General features: G+C 40.3%; 1 protein-coding gene and 1 long non-coding RNA gene across 4 annotated transcripts; one reads left to right on the top strand and one right to left on the bottom strand.

The window, feature by feature from the left end:
• Nucleotides 1–802: 802 nt before the first annotated feature.
• On the bottom strand, nucleotides 803–6,539 carry LOC118155245 (uncharacterized). 2 transcript variants are annotated; one of them, XR_013519504.1, is made up of 5 exons: nucleotides 6,497–6,539; nucleotides 6,220–6,334; nucleotides 4,030–4,183; nucleotides 1,432–1,540; nucleotides 803–965 (listed from the first exon to the last, which is right to left on the bottom strand). It is a non-coding gene; the product is annotated as an uncharacterized LOC118155245 (long non-coding RNA). The 2 variants fall into 2 exon arrangements; XR_008482458.2 differs by having other exon boundaries at nucleotides 803–1,540.
• A 741-nt stretch (nucleotides 6,540–7,280) lies between these two features.
• Nucleotides 7,281–22,221, top strand: LOC100409384 (aldo-keto reductase family 1 member C3). Of its 2 annotated transcripts, none has more exons than XM_035306756.3 (9): nucleotides 7,281–7,393; nucleotides 9,624–9,791; nucleotides 10,641–10,757; nucleotides 13,291–13,368; nucleotides 13,775–13,897; nucleotides 16,645–16,754; nucleotides 17,027–17,192; nucleotides 20,101–20,183; nucleotides 21,996–22,221. In XM_035306756.3, exons 1-9 carry the CDS (start codon nucleotides 7,310–7,312, stop codon nucleotides 22,036–22,038), a joined length of 972 nt encoding a protein of 323 aa, XP_035162647.3. In that variant the 5' UTR covers nucleotides 7,281–7,309; the 3' UTR covers nucleotides 22,039–22,221. The 2 variants fall into 2 exon arrangements, with proteins under 2 accessions (XP_035162647.3, XP_054114420.2); XM_054258445.2 differs by having other exon boundaries at nucleotides 9,599–9,791.
• The last annotated feature ends 2,195 nt before the right edge of the window (nucleotides 22,222–24,416 follow it).

The following is a 24,416-nucleotide window of genomic DNA, read 5'->3' as shown; positions in this document are numbered from 1 at the left end:
AGCACGGCCATGGGTAGGGACGTTAATTTGTGAATATCACTCAAATGAGTGCTTCTTTTTGCAGTTTTCACCATTACTTTTAATGACAAAAACTGCAATTACTTCTGCACCAACCTAATAGTGCTTGGCTACTTTCTTTCAAGTATGATATGGGCCTCTCAGTCTCTCACAGTGGAGCACAGTTTTGTTTTGTTTTGTTTTTTTGAGACAGAGTTTCGCTCTTGTTACCCAGGCTGGAGTGCAATGGCGAGATCTCGGCTCACCGCAACCTCCGCCTCCTGGGTTCAGGCAATTCTCCTGCCTCAGCCTCCTGAGTAGCTGGGATTACAGGCATGCGCCACCATGCCCAGCTAATTGTTTGTATTTTTAGTAGAGATGGGGTTTCACCATGTTGACCAGGATGGTCTCGATCTCTTGACCTTGTGATCCACCCGCCTCGGCCTCCCAAAGTGCTGGGATTACAGGCGTGAGCCACCGCGCCCGGCCCTGGAGCACAGTTTTGAACGCAACTTGTAAAAACCATTGAGAGAGAGTCCAGGAGTAGCAGCCAACAGAAACACAGCAGATGGGAAGTTAGAACTGTCCAATGTGGCTATGTGCAGAGCTTAGTTTCATTCATTCCACGAGGATTTATTGGGCATTGACTATGTGTTTGGGGGCTTTTCTAGGTGTGGAGGTTAGTGTTGGATTTTCAGACAATAAGTATGAAAACACACCAGCAGATGAATCAGATCATTTTCCATAGTGACAACTGTAATGAAGACGTTGCAGCAGGGGTGAGATGGAGAGAGACAACGGGGACTCAAGAGCTACTTTTATTAGAGTGATACAGGTATGAAGACCTCAGTGAGATGGTGAGTCTGGAGCTGAAATCCAAATGATGACAGAGGGGGTCACGTGGCAGACTGAGGAACTGCTGCACAGACAGGTACAAACCGTGGTGTGGCTCAAGTAGTTTCCTAGAACTTGACAAGGGCATAAATCGTTTCAGGGGCAGGGATTGAGTCTCAGGAGATACTATGGGAGCCAGAGCCTCTGCCAGGGGTCCAGGACCTGGAAGAAGTAGCCCAGAGTAGCATGAAAACCCAGGTGGGGGTGGGGCAGGCCTTGGATTCAGGGACACTCAGCAGCCCCAAAACACTGACTGTTGTAAAGAATGATGCTGCTCCTACAGCCTCCATTTGCCCAATGCAATGGACAGACTTATTACATTCTCACCACATTTATATACCACACGTTAACCCCCAAGGTGATGATATTAGGAGGTTGTTACCTAGGAGGTGATTGTGTTATCAGACGAGGGTGTCCAGGTTCTTGGCATCTTGAACAAAGAATTGGACAAAATGTGCCAAAAAAAAACCCCACAAAAGAATGAAGCAGCAAAGAATGAAGGGGTGCAGACCCTACCTATTGGGATCACAGAGCTCTCACCTTTCTCTGTTTACTGAAGGCAGGGTAGCTCCTTGATGGCCAGGGGTGGTGTCTTTACCTAGAACTGGCTGGAGCCTTTGTTCCATGATCATTTAAAGCTAGATGGTCTCTAGGTGAGAGGAAATGAATTTGGTTAATCATTTAATGGAAACTTCAGGAGTTGATACTTACGCTGTCAAGAATGTTTGTTACAGAGATTTGCAGGAGAAAAACAAAATACTGTTTGTGCTGTGTTCTAACGTGTGTGCATTTCCTGAAGTCTTAGAACTGACGACTCCACTTTGGTTGACTTGGGTTGGTCTGTGGAGGCTTAGAACTTGAGCTCAGTCCAAAACCTGCCTCCCTCTTTTGGTTCCTAATTAAGATGGTTACAAGATGAAACGCTACCTGCCTCCTCCAAATTTTGTCCACAAGGAAATTCCTGGTGAGCTGTGGAAACTTCACCATGGCAATGCAAAGTGATAGCTTATCTTCACAGGGCAGTCACCCTGGCCCACCAGACTCAAATATGTACCTGATTGTTCCCCCACCCCTTTTGTCTGTGTTAGCTCACGTAAAATGCAGACTCCCCACATTTTTTTTGTTTATGTGAAAACTGTGTGCTTCTTTTTTTTTTTTTTTTTTTTTTTTTGAGACGGAGTTTCGCTCTTGTTACCCAGGCTGGAGTGCAATGGCGCAATCTCGGCTCACCGCAACCTCCGCCCCCTGGGTTCAGGCAATTCTCCTGCCTCAGCCTCCTGAGTAGCTGGGATTACAGGCACGCACCACCGTGCCCAGCTAATTTTTTGTAATTTTTAGTAGAGACGGGGTTTCACCATGTTGACCAGGATGGTCTCGATCTGTTGACCTCGTGATCCACCCGCCTCGGCCTCCCAAAGTGCTGGGATTACAGGCTTGAGCCACCGCGCCCGGCCCAACTGTGTGCTTCTTAATATCCTGCCCTTTCCCCTTTAAAATTGGGGCCCTCAAAATCATCTTTGAAGAGACCCAATGGAATAATTTAAATGCAACTGGCTAAGGTCACGGATGCATTTCACCTCCTCTGGCCCAAAGCACTCCCCATATTGCTGCTTCCACTCCAATTCACCCCTTTTGAAAAACAGCAACTGTTTCCCGATGAAATCATAACATGAAGGCCCATGTGTATGGGAATATACATAATTAACCCAACGTTTTGCAAGGGAAGATATACCAAAATACTGTGAGGGACTTATTTATCACCTTAAAACAAAAGCAAAGATTTGGTAAAGAATTACTTTCAGAGTGTGCTTTCTGAAAATAAGGTGCCTGGTCATGATCTGCAACCTGGAGATTTTGTCTCTTGGAAAAGACATAAAGGATTCCCTTCAACCCCGCTGGAAGGGCACATAAGAGGTACTATTGGCTAATTTATGTGCTGCAAAGTTAGAGGGTATAGACTCATGGATTCACATCTCTCACTTTAAAAAGCACAACCCCTGAGTGGACTGTAACTCCTGCCAAACACCAGTGCCTCCAGTTCACTAAACATTGACCTTCAACCCAGGATTTGAAGCACACGATGTTCCATAGGTTATGCTTGGGCCCAAGGTTGAGTAATTCAGACCCTGCCAAAACCAGGAAACCTTCTTCATTTACAATCTTGTTGGACATGTTCGCTATTCCAATGGCACGGTCATTTAGCTTCACTCATTTAGATAGGTGTGGAAGATGTTACATGTCATATAGAGGCCTTAACAAATACCCAAAAGGCCCCAAATGATATGATTACTATATTTTGTAAATAGAAATACCACTACTAAAACCAGAAAGCTATAAATAGAAGCTATAAATAGAATGATGTCTTTTGTTTCCAAGGTCGACACAGTAGAGTGATTCAAAAATAATAATAGGCCAGGTGTGGTGGCTCACACCTGTAATCCCAACACTTTGGGAGGCTGAGGAAGGTGGATCAATTGAGGTCTGGAGTTCGAGACCGGCCTGGCCAACATGGTAAAACCCCGTCTCTACTAAAAATACAAAAATTAGATATGTATGGTGATGCATGCCTGTAGTCCCAGCTATTCAGGAGGCAGAGGTTGCAGTGAGCTGATGTTGTGCCACTGCACTCCAGCCAGGATGACAGAGAAAGACCCTGTCTCAAATAATAATAATAACAGCAAGGTATTTTATGGCAAAGTTTTCTGAAGGTAAACATTGCCACCACAAACGCCACTGGTGGGTATTCTTGGGGCAAACGGGAAAAGGGTTAAATGCAAGGTAGGTCATCAATAAAGCACAGCACCTGTTTGTGAGTGTATTTCTATCTCCAGTCCAACATGTTCCTCAATATGTATTTTAAATAGAATAGGGATCTTAGCAAGGAATTTAACTTTGTTCATACATATAGGCAGGGCCCAGAGAGATTAAGAGCACACATGGTTTAAACACGGCTACCTTTGGTTTGTGAACTGTGCGGTAAGTTGAAAATATCTGCCATTGAAGCAAGTGACTATTTGCCTCGAGGATAAATAAGGCAAGAAGAGCTTCAGATGCCTGCTCTGCAGGGATGAGGAGAACAGGCCCGTCTGCTGTCAGGTGCAGACAGTTCTCCACCCTCGTTGAGGCGTTAACACTCACCAGGTGTGTTCATCTCGAAGCGTCTCGGTAGTGTCAACTCCAAGCTCCTTGTGAGTGTTGCTGACTCACTGTGACCAGGACTTCAACAGCATGTCACGTCTTCCCGTCACCAGCCTGGATCACCGTACGTCTTCTGAGTTGGACAGGTGTTTTGCTTTTGTGTCGGGTGGTTGGAAAGAAGCGTGTGAAATAGAGCCATTTGTTTTCAAATCATTTCATTTACAGATGCTCTTGCCTAGTGTGTCTGAGGCTGGTATCTGCCTTCCCAGGAGGTGGGGTGGGGGGCCCCAGCTGAGGACCTCATGGTGCACTCTGAGTTTTGAAGACTTTTCATACAGGGTGAAGTAGAACAAAATGTGCTACTCAAAAAGTATTTTTGGGTATATTTTGATATTGCTATTAAGAGGGGCTACAATTCAGAGAGGCTGCTGACACAGAAATAGCCCTGAAAAGCTTTCTTCCCTGACAGATTTGCAAGTGCTGAGAAAATAGACCTAGTGAAGAGAAGAGAGGATAAAAGCCTTTCTCTGAGCCTCTTCCCCCCTTATCTGCCTAATTGGATCAAGGAAAGATCAAATCCCAGGAAAAAACAGACTAAGATCCTGACTCTTTAAAGATCTGACGGAGAAACTTCTCCACAGGCCACTGTCTATCTTCCTGAGGGGAGCTTGGGCAGCCCCTGAGAGGCTCACGTCTGTGTGGGCACAGCCTTGGCTCCCCATGTGCACCTCCCTAACAACGTAAGGTCTTGTGGTCTTATACAACTACTGTTGCCTATGTGTCCATCACTGACCAAAATGTTCTTCTGTGGGTTATGACTATACATCGATCTAAGTGGACTAGATTCCCACATCAGAAGGCAGATAGATCTGCAGAGTGAATCACTGAAAGCAGAATGCAAGAGTTAAGTTTTCACTGTACTGTAATTTAGCAAGTATTCAGTAACTTTCTGTCTAAAGAAACAATCTCTGAGAGAGAAAAAACGTGGATTGGGTGGGAGAAGGGGGAAGTCTTTAATATATTTCTCATTGTCAGTTAGACAACAACATCAGAGACACAAAACTTACACCACCTAAGCAACACACGGCCCATTCCCACACCCAATAATATGGTACTGGGTCACATTATTATTATTACTAGTCAAAGAGGAGATATAAGGACAGCCGCATAGGACAGAGACCCTAAGATGCCCTGCAGCTGGCTTTGAAGGTGGAAGAGGCCATGAGCAAAGGAATGCATCCTCTAGAAGCTGGAAATGGTCAAGAAATTGATTTTCCCCTAGACCCTCAAGAAGAAACGTAGGCCTGTGGACACGTTAACTTTAGCTCATTGAACCAGATATTGGAATTCTATTCTTCAGAACTTCGAGAAAATTAATTTGTGGTGTTTCAAGCCATAACGTTTGTGGTAATTTGTTACAGCGGAACAGAAAACTTATTTGGATATAATCTTAGCAATTCTCATTCTCTCTCTCCTGCCTCACCAATTTGGATATAATCTTAGCAATTCTCGTTCTCTCTCTCCTGCCTCACCAATTTGGATATAATCTTAGCAATTCTCGTTCTCTCTCTCCTGCCTCACCAATTTGGATATAATCTTAGCAATTCTCGTTTCACCAATTTGGATATAATCTTAGCAATTCTCGTTCTCTCTCTCCTGCCTCACCAATTTGGATATAATCTTAGCAATTCTCGTTTCACCAATTTGGATATAATCTTAGCAATTCTCGTTCTCTCTCTCCTGCCTCACCAATTTGGATATAATCTTAGCAATTCTCATTCTCTCTCTCCTGCATCCCCAATTTGGATATAATCTTAGCAATTCTCATTCTCTCTCTCCTGCCTCACCAATTTGGATATAATCTTAGCAATTCTCATTCTCTCTCCTGCATCACCAATTTTTCTCTCCCTGCTAAGTTCCTCCTAAGAACACACATGCACACTGTTTTGCTGTCATCACAAAAATAATCCTCCTGTTGCTGCATTTTCCTCAGCGGTTGCTCAATTATCTGGTCCCCGTTACAGCTGATTATTTGAACATGTTCTACTCACTGTATCTAATTACTCTCATCCTACACTTGGTTGAATGCACACTATCCTGACTCCCACCCCCATCATGCTATCAAAACATTCTTGACTTTGTGAAGGTCAATAGCCAATCCCAATGGTCCATGTTGAAAACCAGTCTTACTTGTCCTATTCATGACATTTGACTCTTTCCTTCTGAATACAAGTTCTCTTGCACCTTGATTGCCACTCGTCAGCCTTCTTTCCTCATACATGCCATTCCATCGCCACGTAGAGGCCTGGAAAATGCAAAATCTGGAATTGGAAAATTGCTCAGCACAGTATAAAAATGCTGGCATGTGATCACTTCCCTGGGGCCCCAAGACTAGGCTGACCCAGCTGACACATAAGTGGCGAAAGCTGGGGCCCCTCCTTCTGTCCCCTTGAAGGAGCTGCATTACCATGTCACACTCCAGGAGAGCCACAGAGCGTCTGCACTGAACTGAGCGAAGAGGTCCTGCCCCAGACCAAACTCCAAAAACTGTTGATAATTAACACTCCGATAAAAACTACATTAGAATAATTAATAATTAACACTTCGATAAAAACTACATCAGAATTTCTTTCTTATTTGCATCCTCATCAGGATTACAGCTTTATCAGGACTGCACCTTCATCAGGAATGAATATTTCTTTTACAATGCAAAGAAAAAAAATCAAAATTTTCTGATTGAAAATGTAAAAAGGCAAATATTTTTACAGTTTTAATTTTTTTATGAAGGGCCAACTATTTTAAAAATTCTCATTAGTCATTTCTTTAAATTATGTGTACATGAGAGAAAGATGTAAGATGGTTAATAAGTATTTCAAATGGTGCAATATAAGGAAGGGGCATTATTATGACAAACAAAAAAAGATATGTGTAGCTGGAGATTTTTATAGCCTAACATATGGTCACTAATTCTACAAATCTTTTTGAATAATTTATGTAATATAGAGAGAGATTCTGAATACAAAGAAAACTTCAGATATAAATTAATGAGTTTATTATGATCGTATATTATAATAATTTACTTGGGAATTCTCTTTGATAAGAAACAAGGAACTGGATTCAGTTTTCTCCACAGTCCATATAAGGCTGCAATGTCCTTCCCCTTACAGGCTATTGGTTAACCATTAGTCTGTGTGTAGTGGGGCGTTGCCTGCCCATTGTATTTATAATCTCTGAGGGAAGAAGAAACAAATAGTATTTGCTAGTCAGACAAGTGACGGGAATGGATTCCAAACACCAGTGTGTGAAGCTAAATGATGGTCACTTCATCCCTGTATTGGGATTTGGCACCTATGCACCTCCAGAGGTAAGAATAATTTCTTTCAGTGTTGAGCTTGCAAAGGATTAAACCTAGTAAAAGTGAAACACATCTTGGGTTGTAAGGTTCGTGTTCCTACACTACTCTGGGTGACCCTCTGGTCTAGGTCTCACAAGGCTAGAAGAGAAAAAGTAGTCCATCCTTGTTCTGCATTGAGGTCACGTGCTGCTTGCTTTCATTTCGCGCAGTTTCTTCTGTGCGTGTCTAGTTCCCAGCCTGGCAGAATATGTAAAACTCAGCGTTGAGGAACCCTGCCGGTCAGCTCCCTCTGGTGGACGTGGTTGCAATGGGAGTGGCTTCTCTCTCTAACTGAAGAAATCTTTCCTTATTCCAAGAACATATGATCCAGAGAAATACTGATGGCAAAAATTGCTGGATCTGGTGTGCACAAAACTGTTGGCAGAGCGTTACTGTTCTGATGGGCGGCAGTGAGCCCCACCCAGTAATACTGGACCTGCTCTAAATAGAGTTTCCACTGTTCTATTCTCACCTCCAGAAAAACCTCCTGAAAGAGAAGATGTCACCTCATTTTAACTAAAATCTAGAACCTAACAAAAAAGTCTAAACTCTTAGTCCTTTTTTGTATGCATCGTATTTGCATCAAAGTGGTAGGGGTTGTCTTCTGACACGAAAATGAACAAAACGAAGACTTCATTTTCCGGATGGAACCACTACACGGAAGAAAAGTGCTATCCCAAGACTGTCCTCGGGCTGCTAAGTGTGTGAATAGGGACTAATTCTCAAAATGAGAGCCTCACTTTATCTGTAAGTTGCGATGCGCTACAAGGATACATTTTCTAGACCATTGGCAAAAGTGGTATAATTTTTAATATAAATTGGCATGGGCAGGAAGCAAAAATGAGGGCACCACTGAAGCTCCAGCCTTGGCAAACATTTGCGTGTTGGCACACTAAAGACTGCCTCAGGAGATGGCGGTGAGAGCTGGTATCTCGTTCCTTGTAATTTTAATGAAAAAAGAAAGCTTCTTAAATATGTTTAAAAATGGAAAACAGCTTATTTATATTTTTTCATTTAAAAATATATTTTGGGCCAGGTGCGGTGGCTCACGCCTGTAATCCCAGCACTTTAGGAGGCCGAGGCGGGTGGATCACGAGGTCAAGGCATCGAGACCATCCTGGTCAACATGGTGAAATCCCGTCTCTACTAAAAATACAAAAAATTAGCTGGGCATGGTGGCACTTGCCTGTAGTCCCAGCTACTCGGGAGGCTGAGGCAGGAGAATTGCCTGAACCCAGGAGGCGGAGGTTGCGGTGAGCCGAGATCGCGCCATTGCCCTCCAGCCTGGGTAACAAGAGCCAAACACCGTCTCAGAGAAAAAAAAAAAAAAAAAAAAAAATATATATATATATATATATATATGGTACACTTCTGCCATAAAAAATAAGGCTCTTTCAGGAAAGATATATATATATTTCAAATCTTTATCCAAATTTGGTCAATAAGTCAATAATTTCAAATGTCACTGGAATTCTATCTTTCCTGAAAGAGATAGCCTTATTTTTTATGGCAGAAGTGTACCTTACTAAATTCTTACAGATTTCAGTGAATTTTTAATGTATAAATTGATATCCTCAGAGTATACATCTGTACTCCTAGTGTTCAGTGCTGTCGTGTAGCCAGAATGGCTGTGTTGAAAAGACTTAAGGTAATAGCCTACTATCCACAGATGCATTATTTCCCATATGAATCCTAGCTGGGTCAATATAGTTAGCACCCAGTCAAAATCTCAAGAACTGAGTCACCAAAGAACATCTCTTGTAGACAGCATTTCCCAAATATGCTGTGGGAGGAAGTCTGAGTCAGTATTCTGTGTGACATCACCGGGAGAGAACTCATACGAGCCTGCACTGCTTCCCTTCCATACCCCATGTGCCTTTTACCCTGTGTACTCTCACTAAATTAAAAATAATTAGGACATTTGAGTCCTGTTAACTTTACCAACAAATCCCTGAATCTGAGGGTGTTGTTTGGTACCTCCATAACAATGATCAACCAGAGATTGCCTGGGACTGAAGGTATTCCTAGGATGCTCAACCTTTATTGCTAACCAGGAAAGACCCAGGCAAACTGAGATGAGATTTTCATCCCATATACCAAGACAGGAAGAAAAGCTGATTCTTGTAAAGGTCAATGCTTATGCCTGAACTACCTCCCAGCCACACTGATCTCCAGATACTACCTTTGGTTGCTTCTCCAGGTTCCCAGAAGTAAAGTTACAGAGGTCACAAAATTAGCAATAGAAGCTGGCTTCCGCCATGTCGATTCTGCTCATTTATACAATAACGAGAAGCAAGTTGGACTGGCCATTAGAAGCAAGATTGCAGATGGCAGTGTGAAGAGAGAAGACATATTCTACACTTCAAAGGTACTGTGCCTAGGATGAGCATGAATGCACATATACTTATGTGATTCTGTGTGGATGCCAATTCTGACTGGACCCGTAGTTGTGGGTGAATTGTGCTTCTGGGTTCAAATCTATTCACACATATTCACATATTAAAACTTAAATCAAAATCAGGGAGTGACGATCACTTTTCATTTTGCCTGCATCCAAATGTATGGCCTGAAAGTCCCTTTACTTTTTTGAGCTTTAGCTCAAATCAGTGGGATTTGACATGTGCCGCAGAATCACAGAGAATGATAATCACGTTATGATTTTTCTTATCTCCTGGGTTTTCTAAGATTTCTTATTATTCTCTCAATTTTCATCTTTATCCGTGAGATAGAAAGCAGTGTAAAAGTGCTCTGGGTGTATTAAATAACACATACTTAAATTGTCCTAAATTGTGTCCAGTATAATGAGCATATTCAAACCTTTGTTTTTAACCCCCTTTTTATGTTGCTTTAGTTTCTAACAACATAAATAGCTATTCTTAAACGTCAAGTTCAATGGATAAAAGAATCAGACTGTTAAAATGAGTTGTAAACTCTACCAAAGATAGTTCATACAAGAGCATTGTTATTACTTGATACCAAATTTTGCCTTTTAAGTAGTTTACTCCTATCATTCAGTAGATGTATAAACTATGTGTATAACATATTATAAAGTTCGGATACGTCAGAGCCAAAGGAATCACGAGAAGAAAGAGAATATGTTTGTCAGTAGTCATACAATTTGAAGCAGTACGAAAATGTCTAAATATTAGATGGCACAAACTAATAAGATTGGCTCAAGCATTCATTCAAAATCATCTCCTTTCTCTAACCTCTGCAGCTTTGGTGCACTTTCCATCGACCAGAGTTGGTCCGACCGGCCTTGGAATACTCACTGAATGAAGCTCAGCTGGACTATGTTGACCTCTACCTTATCCATTTCCCAGTGTCTCTAAAGGTATGCAGCTTGTATGATCCTAACAATTGCACTTCTGCTGTCGTTATAAACATTGCTTATGTGGATGGTTGAACAGAGCTTTTGATTAGGAGGACATAGGGGCTATTATATGGAAGAAGAACCGTTAAGTATAACACCTAATTTCCTCTCTTTTGAGTAAATTTCAAATCCTACTTCTCTACTACACACCTACAGGAGAAAGTATAGCAACCTCAAAGCCTCTTCCTCAAAACCGTGAGGAAATTACAATAGTCTCCTTCAAGGCGCTGTCTTGGTTGTGGCTTCTGAGTCCATCTCTTGGGATGTTCACAGACACAGAATTTCATGCAGTTGTGATACCCAATAAGACTGCTGCACAAATGGTGCACAGTGAGTTTCCACCATCTCTCCCCATTTCAAGCTGAAGCAGATTTGGTGGAAGCCACTATGCATGATTCTTTTTTTTTTTTTTTTTTTTTTGAGACGGAGTCTCACACTTTCACCAGGCTGGAGTGCAGTGGTGAGATCTCAGCTCACTGCAATCTGCACCACCCAGGTTCAAGCACTTCTCCTGCCTCAGCCTCCTGAGTAGCTGGGATTACAGGTGCCCACCACCACGCCCAGCCAATTTTTTGTATTTTTAGTGGAGACAGGGTTTCACCATGTTGGCCAGGCTGATCTCAAACTCCTGACCTTGTGATTCACCTGCCTCGGACCCCCAAAGTGCTGGGAGTATGGTTCTTAAACTAGAAGTCTTTAATGTGGACTTGAAAAACTTCATTATTCTGCTGCCTCTTCTTTCACAATAGAGTTTGAAGCTGTATTTAGCCATGAATTACTGTATAGTGTATAAAATTTGATTTAAAGTTACAGAAAACTCCTCAGGCTGCTTAATGCAGAAGAGTTCACTGGGTCATGTAAATGGGGAGTCAAAGACATGGCCACATGTAAGGATATGAAATGGTCTACAAACATGTGTGATTTCTCTATTCTTATCTCTAAACTCCAACACGTTTTTTTATTATTGTTGACACAAACTCTTTTGTTGGCGGCTTTGCAGCAGCTCAAGGCTCATGGTCATCACCTTCTGGGTCTCCACCTTCCACTGACCATGTGTGACTTATGGTCCTGCCCATAGACAATCGAGTCTTCAAATGTACAATCAATTATTTTTAAATATCAAGATATTTCCAAATCAAAGAGAGGTACTTCAATAGAAGAAATTATAAGGACAGAATAAAGTAACACAAGTCCTCTATGAAACTCAATTAAGACCTAGAAAATGGTACTTTTCCATACATTTACTATTTGTAAGAGATTAGAGGAAGCCTGTCTCCCGAATACATTCCTTTCACCTTCATATGTAAAACACTCAGCAGGCATCACTAGAAAGCATTGCACCACCTGCCTCACGGGGGAGTAGTGTCCTGAAAGGTATCTGGGATCACGACTATGGGTGGAGAAATTAATTTGTAACATCATTAAAATAACATCAACCTCAAAGCCTCTCCCTCAAAAACTCGAGAAAATAAAAATAGCCACCTTCAAGGTCCTGTCTTAATTAAGGTTCCTGAATCCATCTGCAGAAATGTATGCAGCTGTGGTGCCTGCCCCCCAAAAAAACTGCTGCACAGGTAGTGCACAGTGAGTTTCAATCATCTCTCCCCATTTTAAGCTGAAATAGATTTGGTGGAACTCACTCTGGGTACGTCTTAAAAAGGAAACCATATGGGACCTGCTAATCCTTGCCTTTTTCACTGATGTTTCTTTCACAGTAGAGTTTGTAGCTTTGCTTAGACATGAATTTCTGTGTTGTGCATAACTTTTCATTCAAATGTATAAAAAAAAACTCGGGCTAGTTTATTTAAAAGTTTATTGCATGATGCAAATGGGTAGTCACTGCCATGTATACATTTAAAGATTTGACGTAGCCTCTAAAAATGTGACCTTTTCTCTGTCATTATCTATGCATTCCAAGGGCTTTTCTGGATTTTTGTCCCAACCTTTATCATTGGTGGCAATCATAGCTTTGAGGCAGCTCAAAGTTCGTGGTCATTAACATAAGAGAGCCTCCCTCGGTCTTACAACTTTCAAATTAATATTGAAAAGAACTTCATTTGACCATGTTTAGTTTATGATGCTGCCCATGGACTATCAAGTCTTCAGGGGGACAAGAGCTCTTATTGTATCACCTGGATCAAGAGTATAGTCCCTTATTGCTGGATATGAAGGGCTTTTTCAATCCAAGAGAGGCATTTCCCCAGAGAAAATTAGGGGAACAGACAAAAGTAACAAAAGTCGACTGTGAAACCCCGTTAGAACCTGTAAAATGGTTATGTATTAACATATAAAATGGAAGTAAAAGACAAAAGGAAGCCTGTCTCCTAAAGACATTCCTTAAAATTCCACATGTGACACATTTTGCCCACATCATTTTTAGAACATTGCAGCACCTACCTCATAGAGGAGTATTATCCTAAAATGTACCTGGGAGCATGCCTGTGGCTGGAGAAGTTAAACTGTGACATAATTCAAATGACTATTTCTACTTCAGCCAGGTGAGGACCTAATGCCAAAAGATGAAAATGGAAAAGTATTATTCGACACAGTGGATCTCTGTGCCACATGGGAGGTGAGTGCTTGGAGGGCGGAGCACAGAAGAGGAAGACAAGAAGGGGTAAACCTGTTTCCCAGCTTCCATGTGTGAGAATGGAACATGCACCACTGGATCTAGAAACTACGGAGCTTGACAAAGGAGGTTTTGCTGAGTGGTAGGGAAGAACACATGACTGAAAAAGAATAGAGAGAAATGAAGGAGATAAACTGGGGACAAGGAAGACAGGTATTCCCCATCCTCCATGTGCATTTCTCTCTCCAGTTTCCTAAAGAGGACACAGAAATTCTTCCTCTTGCTGTCACTATCCTTTTCTGTTATCTGTTGTAATTTTGAAAGTTGTTGCTTACACCATTCTGCCTTGCATTTATCTTGATGTGTAGCCAATTGCACAAATGACTCCTCACAACCTCTTTCTCCCCAGGCCATGGAGAAGTGTAAGGACGCAGGGTTGGCCAAGTCCATCGGGGTGTCCAACTTCAACCGCAGGCAGCTGGAGATGATACTCAACAAGCCAGGGCTCAAGTACAAGCCCGTCTGCAACCAGGTGAGCACCCTCAGCCTCCTCTATTTCTGTTCTTCATGCCCCTCTTCCTGTCCTATTACCAAATATGTGTTTTATCCCACTTAGCTTTGTGAAGCAGAAGATTCTAGAGAGCAAAGCTTTGGTCAAGAAAGGCATGGAGACTTCTTACTTGTACTCTGCCTGGAAAAGTATTAGGGAAAATTTGGAATGACTTTCATGTTGAATCATGTGTAATATTTAAGGGCAGTCCATTTGATCAACGAGGCCTGAAATAATCAATTAGAACTCGGGGAAAGGTGAAAGCTATGAAAGATGATCCGAGTGCATGAGTGAAGGTGATTTGGAGGGAATGGTGTATAGATATGAACCCATAAAGATGGAATGAGCTGTACATAAACAGAGAGAATAAGAGAAAAGAGGTAGGAGTTTGTATGGAATTTCAATATTTGAGTGCTTCTTCTTGATATTTCAACAATTCTTGACTAGAGGCATAGATATACCAAAAATTAGCTGCAGACGATGAGTGTCATCCATGTCAGAAAGAGAAAAATCACCTGTTTATGGAGGTAACTGTTGACAGTGGATGAAATCAACAGTGAGGAACATTTAGCAGAACGTAGACCTGGCCTGCCCCTGTTCATGTCATAGTCCGCAGTTTCTCCTCGGGGTCTGTCATCCAATCAATTGTTTAGACATATCTGTTCTGTGCATGGTTTTCTCATAGCTTAGGGATAAATCCTTTTTTTTCTCCTGAGTTACTATTAATGATTCCAGGCCTCCTTGATCAAATTGACTTTCCCCAAATGTTATACAAAATTCAACATTGAAGTCACTCTACCTTTTCACTTATTTCCTCTTTTTTGATCTTACTTTTATACAACTTAGAGTCGATGAGTAAAGGTCTACAATTGAAACATGAAATGTACAAATTTGTGAATTTGGCATAATGGCACAGTTCCATCATATTCAAATAGAAACATTAAGAAAATACAGTTTTAATATTAGTACTCCAATTTTTTATTATGACAATTTCCAAACTTTCAGAAAATTTGATAAAAATACTACACAATTTCAAACATTACCATTTATGTTCAAAATTGTTAACACTTTGCCACATTGCCAGATATTGAGGGGTGTATGTGTGTGTGTGTGTATACAGTTAACTCTCAAGTGTGTGTATATACACACACACACATATCCCTAAATATATATATATATACACACATATATATACACACACACACATATCCCTAAATATATATATACACACACATATATATACACACACACACATATATATACATATATATGTATATATATATACATGGGTAAATCTGCATAAATGTGTTTGGTATTTTCAAAACCTCTTCAAAATAAATTGGAAAGATGGCGATTCACCTCACCTCTACAGAACTAATTAAAGTATGTCACAGAAACGAAGATATTCTTCCAGTTACAGTAAAATCATTGTATCTAAGAAAACTCATGCCCTTATGTCATTTGACATCTAGTCTATATTTGAATTTTCCATTGTTTAATGGAAATGTCTTTTATGGCGCTTCCTTTTAAAACAGAACGAAATTTTGGTTTCAGATTGCTGTATGTTGATATCAGTTAAACTGTTTTTCAAGTTGTTGAAAAGTTTTTATAAGTGAAAAGTTAGACCTAAGTGTTTTGATACATCAAGCTAAACCTTTTGGGCAAGAAAACATATCCTTAGCATGCTATGTCTCTCAAATCGCACTACACTAGACAGCATAAAATGACAGATTGCCCCTACTTGCGATGTTAGCTTTGATCACTTGGTTAAACTAGTTGTGAGTTAATCTGTTCTTTGTAATCACATGTTTTCCATTCAGCAATTACTAATGATCTACTGGGTGATAATTATCAACAGAAGAAGTCATATTCTATGACAGATGCTCACATATGATTATACACATCAGTAATGGTTTTGTATTTTATGGTTATTAATATTGGATTTGTTATTTCTTCAGACTTTTTACATAATCATTTTCAATTTTAAACATTTATTTAACTATTCTTACATGACGTTTTACTGTGAAAAAAAGAATCCTTCACCAAATTAAAATAAAGAACAAATATTCCTCAAAGACAAAGTAAAATTTTAATACTTTCCTCTAAATATCAATGTCCTGAGAAAGAAATTACTGTAATAACCACCAACAGGGAAGGCAAATGATTTTGTTCTTTCCTGCTCTCTCATTATCTCACTCATTACTATGGACTTGGACATTTTTCCCTATGATGTTTAATTGATTTAATAATTTTCGTTAGTGCTCATTCCTACCCTATTGGGAGATTTTTTTTTTTTTTTTTTTTTGATGCTGAAATCTATCCAAACATCATCAGTGACGTTTCTTTGAAACTATGCTCTTGTCTTTCAGATTTGCCCTCGTGAGTCCTTGACCAATTCTTGCTTTCTGGCACATTTTGATGCCAAAGGCTCTAAGAATCTTACTGTATCCCAGATATGGAATTGTTACATCTCCTTCTAGTTATGAAAGGTCTTTGTTTACCAGGACCTGGTTTACGGACTAGCTTCTGTTCAGAAATGTCATTTTTATTTATAGTTTTAGGAAATGGAAATATAAAATTTATTTCTGTGAAAAAGATTATTACTTGACAATAATATCCTCAACTCAAATTTGATGCTATACTGATTACTATTCAGCTTTTTTAACTTTAATCTCTTTATAGTAACATATTCATATAAACTGATGCTTTTCTATTTTGGTCATCTGCAGGTAGAATGTCATCCTTACATTAACCAGAGAAAACTGCTGGATTTCTGCAAGTCAAAAGACATTGTTCTGGTTGCCTACAGTGCTCTGGGGTCTCAACGACACAAACAATGGTAATAAGAATGATGGGACCTTTATATAAACCTCCAAATTTCAGAAAATTTTTAGTCAGAGCATGCTCAGTTTCCTGCAGTTAACTCTCAGTGGCTCGTGGAAAGGCGAGAACTGCGTTTCTGTCAACATCTCAGATGATGCTGATGGTGGTGCTTGGGGGCCTCACTTGAGAGGCTCCTGTGCAGAGCAGAAGCCGTAATCTGTTGAGTTAGCCTCCTACCAAACTGTATCCGCAGCCTCAGGGCTTCAGCATTTCTGCTTTTCCTTCCAGGGTGGATCAGAACTCCCCGGTTCTCTTGGAGGACCCAGTTCTTTGTGCCTTGGCAAAAAAGCACAAGCGATCCCCAGCCCTGATTGCCCTGCGCTACCAGCTGCAGCGTGGGGTTGTGGTCCTGGCCAAGAGCTACAATGAGCAGCGGATCAGAGAGAACATGCAGGTGAGGAGCTGGGTGGGCATCAGGGCTCCTGCACTGTGTCCTTCACACGTGTTTCTTATAAGGCTCTCAGGACACGCTTGGGCCAGCTCTATTTCCCTGGCATTTCTTATATGAATGCTTTGTGTGCATTGTAAGGGTTTCTTCTACTCTACCACAGGAGAGGCAGCACAGGTGGAGAGAATTAGGATGGGACCAGAGATTTATTATTATTGTTATTTCAGCATTAAGTTGGTAATCTACTCCACATCCCTGCACCAGGGACATGGCTTTTTCGTGTTGTGATGTTTGTTTGTTTGATTTTGGTTTTGTTTGAGGTGGAGACTCTCTCTTGCCCAGGATGGATGATTCTCCTGCCTCGGCCTCTCATGTAACTGAGATTACAGGTGCCTGCCACCATGCCCCGCTAATTTTTGTAATTTTTAGTAAAAAGCATTTTTCACCATGTTGCCCAGGCTGGTTCCAAACTCCTGACCTCGGGTGATCCACCTGCTGTGGCCTCCCAAAGTGGTATTTCAGGGTGAGCCACCACTCCTGGCCTTTTCTTCACATTCTGAAATGAGGAGCTGCATTGGGTGTTCTTTAGTCTAGAAATCATGGAGGATTTTTATTTCCATTTCTTTGTACACTCAGTAAAAATGTCACATATTTATTCCCTTGGAGTTTTCCACTTGTGTTCTGCCTGTCTAGGCCTTTGACGATTTTTGTTAGTTCCATGTCTTTTTTTACATATAGGAGACCATAATTATACTATTAAATAGAGTTGCTAAACAAATCCCCGTCAACATCGAGGTTTAAGATGAAACCCACTTATTTACTCATGATTCTCTAGTGAGAAAATTAGCATGGCCTCAGCCTGAACTTAGTCAAGTTCTGTTCTTGGCTGGGCTGTCTCACATGTTTGCAGGACAATGAGACAGCTCTGCTTCAAGATGTCAATGGGACATTTCTCTGGGTGCCACCTTTTCCTCCATATAGTTCATCCTCCAGCCATCCAGCCCAGACTTTACCTCAGCACATGGCATAATCCCAAGGCAGTGAGTAAACACAAGCAAAGCATTTTCATGTCTAGGCTCAGAGCTGTCACACCATTGCTTCTGGCAAATCTTATCCACTAATGCAAGTTATAGGGCAGGCCAGACTCAAGGGATGGGTAAATAGACACCAGCTCTTATTGGAAGGAACTGGAACTTCATATAAACAAGCAAGTGGATACAGGGACATGTGAGTGTTGGAGGGAGTGTTTCTTATTAATCTATTATATATATATATGATTAATATATATGATGGATTAATATATATGTGATAGGTTAATATATATGATAGATTGATACATATAATTTAACAAGATATATATATGATATATTCTTTAGATATTCAGATGTATTCTTGAAGCAACGTCTCTGAAATTGTGCCTGTGTTGTGATTTTCTCTGTAGCTATGTTTCAAGAACAAAGGTTGCTACTTGTCATGTAGTTACATTATTTATGCCTCTTTCCTGTGGTTGATGAGTGGCATGTCTTTTCTTATATTGGGAACGTGACAATCTTTTAATATGTTCTCTTGCAAAATTGGTGATTCTCTTTACTTATAAATTAGTTGTAAATTCAATAAATTTCTTTTTTAACACTGTTTGAAATAAAAATCTAAACACACATATGGAATTTTCAAATTTATATCAAAGGATCCCACCAACAATTATTGAAAAGAGTTTGCCTTTGCACACATATCTTGATTTTTTTTACCTCTGCCATAAATGAAACATTCACAAATTATATTCTTGCCTCTCTTTTGTCTTCAATCGACTTATTTACTTTTCTGTACTGTCTAAGTAATGAAAGGTCTTGCTACCAAAATTGTACACCTATTATTCTAACTCTTCATTTTATTTGGTAATATTTTGATTATTCTTGACTGTCATATGAAATTTTGAATCATCAACATCCATTAAAAAGTACATACTTTAGTTTTTGGTTGCTGTTGTAATAAACCTGCTGCTAAATGTGAAGATAACTGACGTTTTGACAATATTGACATTTCCAACCCATGATGAATTTCCAACTATTTAAATGACCTTTTAATATATATTTCACTAATTGTATAACATTCTGCTTTAAACCGTATGTATTTTTAAATATCCATAGAATACTGAAAATTCTTAGAATCTCTTGATAACCTTTTTTGTTTTGTGAACTTTCTAATGTATAGAAATGTTTAAAAAACATAATGAACACCTTTTACCTAGATTCATTAATTATTAACTTGATGTTTTTTTTCTCTCTTTCCCTCTCTCTCTCATTCTCTGCATTACTATTGAAGAGTGATTTATTCAATTTGTAGATTTATTTAATTCAACATGTTAACAATTAGTGGCATCTCTTTGATATTTAAAGTCTCTCAAATTTAGAATGAGATACTCTTCAAACCTGTATCTGTTTCCTTTAAACATGAAACATTAGTATTAAGACAATTCCCACCATGAATTATGTTGAAAACAAATGTTATTTGCATTTACCTGTTCATTAAATAGATATAGAAATTCAACAAACTTACTATATGATTTTATATTATTTTAAATTTTTATATTATTTTAAAATTTGCATCTAGATTCTGGTGGGTCTTCTAAGTATATGATCCTACCATGTGTGCACAGTGTCAGCTCTTTTTCTTCTTCATTTTTCTGTTGAGATTTTCACTTTGTCTGCACTGTGGTGCAGTTTCAATATATAATACCTAGGAATGGATCTTTGCTTATTTTTCATGTGATAATCCTTGACCACCCGAGTGTTTAGAGATGACTTCTAGAACTGTTGAAAACTTATTAATATTTTAAGTCTTGTCTCTGCTTGGGGAGTCACAATTGGCAATTATGCAATCTGAAAATAATAAAAGTTTTTTATTTCTGTGATAGGTTTTTGAATTCCAGTTGACTCCGGAGGACATGAAAGCTATAGATAGCCTAGACAGAAATTTACGATATTTTAATGGTGCTGGGTAAGTTTTCTTTGTAAATGGATGACATAATTTATTTTCAGAGAAGGAATGTAGAATGGGTGTTGAGAGTGACTGCCATACCAGGGGGACAGAGGCCAGTGTGAGTCAGAGGGAAGACAGGAGCTTTCTGGAACTCTCTGCTGGATTCACTCCAGAGCTCTGTTCTCTGGCAGGATGAGTGGGCCAGGGTCAGCTGTGCCTCTGCTCTCCTGACTCCATGGAACTTTGCAGAGCAGCCAACCTCACTGCCAAGTCTGCACCTGGCATTTCTAGCACTGGACACGCTGTGGATACTCCCCATGTGGCCTCACCAGATGTTTCCAAATCTGTGCTTGTATCTCGTTCAGACCTGCTCAGCTCCTTATCAAATCAAAAACATTTCCACAACTCTGCGGTCCAGGTGCCAATTCCTACGTCCTTCATAGGAGAGTACTTGCTAGATCCTATCAATCCAGCATCTTTTATCATTCGAATGCTTTTTCTCCTTCTCCTTGCATGTTTGTTCATGCCCCAAACTCTGCATTTGCCTCTGGAAAGGCTGCCTTAGTGCAGTGAATAGAAGCACTTGTCCTTGATTTCCTGCAATATGGAGATCTCAATGCAGAGAATTAAAAAAGAAAAGAAAAGGAAAGAAAGAGTGTGGAGACAGAAGCCCCTTTGTTGTATATAATTTGTAGCCAATAAAAGATCTTTATTATTCTTTCATGGTCTAAGGTTCTAGGAGTCATAAACGGTAGCTCAAATAATGAGGGAAAAGCAGAAAGTTATATAACTGCTGGCAGTGGAGATTTTAACAAGTGATAGGATGAGATGGTGTGTGCTTAAAAATTGGTGGATATCACTGTTAACTTAGAGGAAAATAAAGAATTAAAAAGGAAACCACAAAAATGAAAGGAAGAATAGCAAGCATCAGTAATTCTCATCAATTAAAAATGTCGGCCGGGCGCAATGTCTCAAGCCTGTCATCCCAGCACTTTGGGAAGCTGAGGCAAGTGGGTCACGAGGTCAGGAGTTCAAGACTAGCCTGGCCAATATGCTGAAACCTCATCCCTACTAAAAATGCAAAAATTAGACGGGTGTGGTGGCATGTGCCTATAGTCTCAGCTACTCAGGAGGCTGAAGCAGAAGAATCACTTGAACCCGGGAAGCAGAGATTGCAGTGAGCCAAGAATGTGCCACTGCACTCCAGCCTGCATGACAGAGCAAGACTCTGTCTCAAAAAAAAATAAAAATAAAAATGTAATAATAAGCCAGCACATAGCTGTCCCTTTATATTTCATGTTATTTCTACATAAGAGTATATTAATGCATTGTAGCTCATTGGATATTAGATCCTATATCAATTACAGTTTATATTTCTGAATCTTACAAAATATAGTGCAGCAGTAGGTAATAAGTAAAGCAACAAAAGAAATTATAATCGCTAATAAAATGGATTTACAAAATTATTTCTTAGTGATGAGCATACATCTTGCTTATTCCTCTTCAGAGTAAGGCAGAAGATTCAAAATAGAAAAGGTCAGAATATCACTTTGCTCTGCTGGCAGATGTACAGGAATATGTTTGAATAGTTGACTTACTGTGTTTTACGTGCTGACTTTCAGATAAGGGAATATGTTTGAATAATTTATTATTTTGAAAAAACAGATATTATAAAGCCATGTTCATAATGGTGAGGAAGTCAGATTCGATATCAATCAGAAAACAAACCTCGATATTCACACCAGTGGCAGCTTCCTAGAAATCATTTTACTACTTCGTTAGTAATGGAGTCCTTGCATGCATATTTTACATTATTCTTTCTCTTTCCAGTTTTGCTGGCCACCCTAATTTTCCATTTGCTGATGAATATTAACATGGAGAGCTTTGCCTGATGTCTACCAGAAGCCCTGTGTGTGGGTGCTGACGCAGAGGACGTCTCTATGCTAGTGACTAGACACGGCCCCCCTACTTAAATCCATCCTGCTTAGCAACTTCAATTAACTAGACCTAAGTCCATAGGCTAGAAAGACAATAAATTTTCATCATTTTGAAATAATTGAATGTTTTCACAAAGATTCTTTACCTACTCTGTTCTCTGTTAGTGTGTGTGTGTGTGTGTGTGTGTGTGTGTGTGTGTGTGTGTGTTTTCTTCTGGCTCAATAGGGCCAAAAAGTAATTTGCCTATAAGTTAGGAGTAGGAGTGTGGGAATAATAACCGTTTATAGACATTACTGTAGTGGACTGTAGTGTGACTGCAGTAGAGTTTTCAGCCTCTAGAGAAGGAGAAGTGACAGATGTTGATCAGTTAGTGCCTGTCTAGCTCTTTTAGGAAAAATACACATAGCATGGACTCATACATACATATATGAGCATGAATCCCCATGATCACAAGGTCCTACAACAGGCCATCTGCAGGCTGAGAAGCAAGAAGAGCCAGTCCAAGTTCCAAAATTGAAGACCCTGGCGTACGACGTTCGAGGGCAGGAAGCACCCAGCACAGGAGAAAGATGTAGACTGCAAGGCTAGGCCGGTCTCTCCTTGCACATTTTTCTGCCTGCTTATACTCTAGCCATGCTGACAGCTGATTAGATTGTGCCCACCCAGAGTAAGGGTGGGTCTGCCTTTCCCAGCCACTGACTCAAGTGTGAGTCTCTTTTGGCCACACCCTCAGAGACACACCAAGGATCAATACTTTGTATCCTTCAATCCAGTCAAGTTGACATTCAGAATTAACCATCACAGGTCCACCCTTTGTCAACTTAAACTCCTACACATCTCCTGAGGTCATACATAATATTCAAATAAATACAATAATAAGGTCATAATTACACCTAACATAATACAATTACCCTTCCTACAATGGGCAAGGCACCAATTCCCACCCCAAATACTGTAAAGTTATATAAAGTTAACAATACTTAAACGCTGATGTGAAGTCAAGAAATCTTATGTCACATGATAAAGGAGAAAGGAAATAAAATGAAGATATTTTCTTGGTACAAGTGTACACATGCACAAATACGTTTCTAACAGAAGAAGAGGGAATACTCATGACAAGTCCTCGTTTCTGCAGCTGGTCACACGGTCATAGCTGGTACTGATGACTACCTTCTTCTAATTGGTTATGTTCTTGCATGTCGGATCTATCCTTGTATACCTGATAATGCAAGCACTCAGCAGGTCTTTCCCCCCCGCCCCCGGGTGGAGTGACCCAAACCTTTATTCTTGAAGGGCAGGTCACCTGTAGTCCTGCCTGGATTGGGCTGTTGTAGTTTCCCACTGACCTTAACCATAGGGCACGGTAATACTAGCTGACGTCCTAATGGATGTCCTGTATTCCATGCATACTCTTCCTCACCTTGCTGTGACGCAAACAATGAGGGAGCTGACTTGAGCTGTTTATACATTCGGCTCCAGGCTGGTCTTCAACTATAGAAAATACTGGTTCATGGAGATATGAGAAGAAACATATCCATCCCTAATTAAGGAATCCTGAAGCAAGCCAGGACCTGGGGTGGGATTGATACCCTACAGGTTGTCTCCAATTTGGAAAGCTTTGTCACAAACGGTATGTCTGTGATTATCAGGGACTAAGATCACCCACTCAGGACATGCTGGTTCTAGGTGTGTGGAGAAATTAGACTGTCTCAGTCCATTTGTGTTGCTGTAAAGGAACAGCTGAAGCTGAGTGTTTATAAAGAAGAGCTTTATTGGCTCACAGTCTGCTGGCCGTACAGGAGGCATGGCACTGGCATCTATTAGGCCTCCGGTGAGGGCTTCAGGCTGCTTCCACTCATGGCAGAAGGGAAAAGGAAGCCAGCATGTGCTGAGGTCACAGAGTGAGAGAGGAAAGTAAAGTGCTAGGCTCTTCTTAACAAGCAGCTATTAAAAAAGTAATAAAGCCAGAATTCACTTGTTACTATAGGGAGAGCACCAAGTCATTCATGAGAAATCTGCCCCTGTGGCCATAATGACTTCACTAGGCCTCACCTCCTACATTGAGAATTCAGCATATGGTTGGGAGGGTCACATATGCCAGCTATAGCATTCTGCCTCCAAGCCACAAATTCATGGTCTTCTCACATGCAAAATGTAATCAATCATTTCATCTCAACATTTCCCAATAGCTGTAACTTGGTCCAGCACCAACTTAAAATTCCAAAGTCCAAAAATTCCTATCAGACTCAAGGCAACTTCCTGCCAGTTATAAGCCTATGAAGTTAAAAACAAGTTATTTACTTTCAAAGTACA

This window comes from Callithrix jacchus, chromosome 7 (genome assembly GCF_049354715.1).
Source record: "Callithrix jacchus isolate 240 chromosome 7, calJac240_pri, whole genome shotgun sequence".
Lineage (NCBI taxonomy): Eukaryota > Metazoa > Chordata > Mammalia > Primates > Cebidae > Callithrix > Callithrix jacchus.
Note: the sequence above shows the minus strand (reverse complement) of the source record. Positions and strands in the feature narration are given on the sequence as shown.

Excerpts from the sequence above, each read along its gene's own strand:
- LOC100409384 (XM_035306756.3), top strand. The coding sequence starts at position 7,310 with ATGGATTCCAAACACCAGTGTGTGAAGCTAAATGATGGTCACTTCATC. Across the intron at positions 10,758-13,290 it reads ATTTCCCAGTGTCTCTAAAG|CCAGGTGAGGACCTAATGCC; the intron begins GTATGCAGCTTG and ends TTTCTACTTCAG. Across the intron at positions 13,898-16,644 it reads ACAAGCCCGTCTGCAACCAG|GTAGAATGTCATCCTTACAT; the intron begins GTGAGCACCCTC and ends GGTCATCTGCAG.